This window comes from Penaeus vannamei, chromosome 27 (assembly GCF_042767895.1).
Source record: "Penaeus vannamei isolate JL-2024 chromosome 27, ASM4276789v1, whole genome shotgun sequence".
NCBI classification, from domain to species: domain Eukaryota; kingdom Metazoa; phylum Arthropoda; class Malacostraca; order Decapoda; family Penaeidae; genus Penaeus; species Penaeus vannamei.
Window position 1 is genome coordinate 9,071,524 of NC_091575.1, and position 5,000 is coordinate 9,076,523.

Genomic DNA, 5,000 nt, shown 5'->3' on the forward strand with positions numbered 1-5,000 from the left:
TTATTATCTATTTATTGTTATTTAGGTGGATTTGTTTTTATCATGGTTATATGTTTAGTGCTTTTTGTGTTCTTTTTTCTTCTATTTTTATTTTATCGTGTAATTTAGTGATGTTTGTATTATAATATATTTTGGTATATGATATAATGTGATATAATAAATACTTAGACGTGTCTTTTAGTTTGAAGTATTTGTGTTGCTGAAGGATAGAAATTAACGTATTAGCCAAAGCTTAAAGGCATGGACAGAAAATAGACTTAGCCCCCCCCCCAACCCAATGCTTCTGATTCCTTCTCCAACATGCATCATCATCATCATCATCATCACTTCCTCCAACAATTTCCAGTTTACTTCACGTACTCCACCTTTATTGCTTTCTCCATTATTACATCATTATCTCCAACACGTTAGCTACCTCTTCCATCTGCACCTCTTCAGCCCCCCGTCTCCACTCCATCACCATCACCGTCCTCTCCAACACTTCCACCTCCCCTTTCTACCACCAGCAGGTCCACATCCATCTCCATTTTTATCCCCCTCTCCACCGCTTCCACCCCCACTCCCGCTTTCATCTCCACCTGCACTTCCCGCTCCCGCTCTACTTCCACCTCTGCCTCCCCTCTAGTTTCACCTCTGCCTCCCCTCTACTTCCACCTCTGCCTCCCCTCTACTTCCACCTCTGCCTCCCCTCCACTTCCATTTCCACCTCTGCCTCCCCCTCCAATTCCACTTCTACTTTCAATTTTACCTCTCCCTCCCCTTCCACCTTTCCCTCCCCTTCCACCTCTCCCTCCCCTTCCACCTCTCCCTCCCCCTTACCTTCCACTTCCCCCTCAACCTTCACCACCAATTTCCCTCCTTCCCCTCCAGCAATGGCGGACCTGGACAACTTGCTGAACGAGCAGCGGAGCAGAGGCGGCGAGGAGCTGGCACCCTCCGCCTCCACCTCCGCCTCCACCTTGGGCAAGGGGAGCGCCTCCGACCTCTCCATGAACAGCCCGGTGGAGCAGCAGAAGCTCATCTCAAGCTTCCTGGCGAGTAAGACCAGCGGCGGCGTCACGGGGGCTCCGTCGCTCGCCGCTTGCAAAGGCACGGAGACGCATTACGAGGTGAGAGGATGGGGGAGGGGAGGGAGGGGGGTTGAGGGGGTGGTGGATGGGAGGAAAGACGGGAGTAAAGAGGGGAATAGGGGAGGGGAAGAAGGGGAGGGAATTGGGGGATGAGTAAAAGGGGAAGGAAGGAAGGGAGGAGGGAATAGGGGTAGGAGAAAGAGGGGAAGGGTATGGGTGGAAGGAGAAAAGGGGAGGGAAGGGGGGTACGAGAAAGAGGGGAAGGGCATTGGAGGGAGGAGTAAAAGGGAGGGAATAGGAGGAGTAAAAAAGGGGAGAGAATGGGGGGGGGGGGAGAAAGAAAAGGGGAGGGCATGGGGAAGAAAAAAAGGGAAGGAATGAGGAGAGTAGAAAAGGGAAAGGGAATGAGAGGAGAAAGAGGGAAGGGACTGCGGGGAGAAGAGAAGGGGTGAGAAAAAGGGAAGGAAATGGGAGGAGGAGAAAGGGGGAGAGAAAGCATGAAGAAGAAAAGGGGAGGGACTGGTGCAAAGAAAAAAGGGAGGAGAAAAAGGAAGGGAAAGGGGAAAGGAAGGGAGGTGCTTGGTAAGGGGAGAAAAGGGTGGTAGGTAAAGGGAGAAGAATAGGGTGGGAAATAAGGGGAGAAAAAGGGTGGGGAAGGAAAGGGTAATTTTATACAGCTTTGGCTTTCGGTGTAAGGACACAGGGCGTGGACTTGGTGGGCTTTGTCGTGTAGGTATAGGTTAAGGACTTAAGCGTGTGGATGTAGGCTAAGGCAGGCTGCAGAAGAACAGACGGAATAACGAGGGAGGCAGAAAGACTTAGGAGGAGAGGCAGAGAAGGAAGGGATTTTTGAAAAACAGCAAAGCATGGGAAATGTATAAAGTAGTCGAAAGGTTATCGTCTGTCGTGCTTTCTACCTAGAAGAAAATAGATGTCATTAGTTACAAAATAAATAAAATGTATATTATTAATTTCCAAAGAAGTAAAAAGTATCTGAAAAAATGTATTAGTTACAAATAAAAAGAAATAGAGCTGTCATCCATTAACCCTACATCCTTATCCAGTGACTGACTCCATTAACTATTGCAGTCAATTAGGAAGCGATTCGAGGTGAAGACCCTGGACGAAACGGACATCTGCAAAGGCGCCGTCGGCCAAGACAAGGTCAAGGAGGCCGACGATTCGCCTCCCTCGACGTGTTCCCTGAAGAAGCCCGCCTCCGCCCGACCCGAGCCTTCTGCTGCGGCGCCGAAGGAGGACGTCGAGAAGAGGAGCGACCTCGTGAAGGCGGAAGGTAAAGGGCCAAGGCGGGATTTCCTTGGGTGTGTGTGCGGGGGGTGGGGGGCGGTTGTGTGTGTATGGGGGGCGTGGTTGCTTTGTGTGTTTGTGTGCATGTATACTTGTATGTTTGTATGTGTATGTTTTTTGTTGTACGTGTGTTAGTGTGTTTATACATGGTAAATGTATACGAATATAGAACATGGCGTATCTATAAATAAATGTATCAAGTGCTGCAAGAAACTCCCCGAAATGGCGAAGCATCCTCAAAAAAAACTTTCCCTGAAGCGAAGAGGACAGCGAAAACACACTCCCCGGGTTCTGAGTCGAAATCCGAGCGGTATTTGTGACACGATCAAAGCGACTGCCATCGATCCGCCATGCAAAGTGGCTCATTTGCCATTCGTGCCCCGGGCCTCGAATATTCCGAGGTTCTTTGCCATTCAGGGCGAGTTAGGGGGGGGGGCGGCTTCACTCCCGCCCTTTCCTCTATTTGAATATCCTTACGTGTGTATATATGTATGTATGTATGTATATATGTATATATATATATATATATATATATATATATATATATATATATATATATATATATATATATATAATGTATGTATACTGTATGTACTGTCCCCCTTCCTCTCCCCGTCCCCCTTCCTCTCCGCGTCTCCCTCTTCCCGCGTCCCTTCCTCCCCCGTCCCCCTCCTCTCCCCGCCCCTTTCCTCCCGCCCGTCCCCTTTTCCTCCCCCGCCTCCCTTCCTCCCCCGCCTCCCTTCCTCCCCCCGTCCCATTTTCCTCCCCCGTCCCCTTTTCCTCCCCTATCTCCTTTTCTCTCCCCCATTCCCTTCCCCCCCTTCCTCTCCCCCATTCCCTTCCTCCCCCCTTCCTCTCCCCCATTCCCATTTTCTTTGTCCTCTCATCATCTCTCGGGTACTTTTGTGGTGATGGATACTTTGCCATCTATGGGCGACGTGTAGGTAGATATGCTGGAACTCTATTATTACATGCTGTTCTCATGTTCTTGTTTCTATTCGCCTTGATCTGCGGTCTTTGCAACGGGTATGTCCCTTCGTCCAGGCTAGCGCTTCTTTGGTTATAATACAACTGCTAAAAAAAAAAGCTTGTTAGTTGGCTTTAAAGAGTTATGATAACCCAGCTTGTACAATCGTCGACTAGAACGTCTTTGATGAGTACGTGAAGTCCAATTTTCAACTTTAATGCCCGTTTCTGTGACCAGGCGTAGCAATTGGCGATTCTTCATGTAAGGGGAGGGAGGTTAGGAAATGTGTTTTGTTTTGCGAACCAATGACAAATTTACTTTTTTTATGTTTTGGTTATTCTTTCCATTTTTGTCCCGAGCAAAAGAAGTTTCTGTTGAAATGTCGCAGGTTCAGTTCTTAATGATAATGATGTCAGGATATTGGAATTATTGGTAATATCGATTGAATGATGATCAGGATCAGGATGATGATAATGAGAATGAGAATAATGATGGTGATGGTTGCACATCCTTCCTTGTTCCCATTCTGAATTCCGACAAATCCCTCGCGGCTGATAAGGATGTCTCTCCCTTCCTAGAACTTAGTTAAAATTAGGCAACAGGTAGGAAACACTCAGTCCCCAGAGGCTGAATAAGGTGAGACGTGAGTCAGCCTAGGTCAGGCCAGGCCAGACGAGGGTCAGTGTTATTAGAATCATTCTCAAAGGTAAGGTCAGTGTTCCTGAATGAATTACAACGGTGTGCGTAGAATAAAACCGCTTCCTTCCCAATATTAGACAATTACAGAGCACCCAAGAATTAATATGATCACTGAAAATAAACGTTAATGCAGTAGATATTGATACCGATTGATATCAGTTCCTATCATCATGGTTATTATAGTTATCATCATCTTAATCATTTTTATTTTGCTCGAGCTGCCATCTTTAATCTCATTGCCATTATTAAAGTTATTCCTCCGCCTTTGCAGAGCGCCATCTTCGCCCTCCGTCGCCTCCTCCTCACAGCCACTTTTGTGTCTTTTAATTTCCTCCAAGGCTTTCCATAATTAGAATTTTCAAGATGAGACCCAAAGCCCTCTTATCGCTGTCCCTCGCCTCGCGCCTCTGGACCGGACCCGCCAACACCCCTCTCCCTCTCCCCTCCCCCACCCCCATGTTTTTCCTCCCCTCTCCCCACCTTTCCCTCCCCCACCCCCATGTTTTTCCTCCCCTCTCCCCACCTTTCCCTCCCCCACCCCCATGTTTTTCCTCCCCTCCCCATGTTTTTCCTCCCCTCTCCCCACCTTTCCCTCCCCCCCCTCCTCAAACCCCTCCTTTACCTACCCCCTTCCTTTCCTACCCTTTCCTTTACCTCCACCCCTCATTTTCTACCCCTTCTCTTCCTTCCCTCCCTCCCCTTCTCATCCCCCTCCTTCCTCTCTCTTTCTCCTTCCCCTACCCTCCCCGTCCCTCCCCGTCCCTCCCCTCCCCTCCCCTCCCCTCCCCGTCCCTCCCCTCCCCTCCCCTCCCCTCCCCTCCCCTCCCCTCCCCTCCCCTCCCCTCCCCTCCCCTCCCCTCCCCTCCTCTCCCTCTCCTCTCCTCTCCTCTCCTCCCTCTCCTCTCCCCTCCTCTCCCTCTCCTCTCCTCTCCTCTCCTCTCCTCTCCTCTCCTCTC

General features: G+C 49.4%; 1 protein-coding gene across 2 annotated transcripts in view; it reads left to right on the top strand.

The window, feature by feature from the left end:
• Positions 1-5,000, top strand: part of LOC113803671 (uncharacterized) — a 61,530-nt gene that overhangs the window by 16,175 nt on the left and 40,355 nt on the right. For both annotated transcript variants that reach the window (XM_070140808.1, XM_070140810.1), the window contains exons 2-3: positions 871-1,109; positions 2,160-2,364. In XM_070140808.1, the coding sequence (XP_069996909.1) occupies positions 873-1,109; positions 2,160-2,364 (442 nt within the window). In that variant the 5' untranslated portion in view covers positions 871-872. The remainder of the gene's footprint in view (positions 1-870; positions 1,110-2,159; positions 2,365-5,000) is intronic.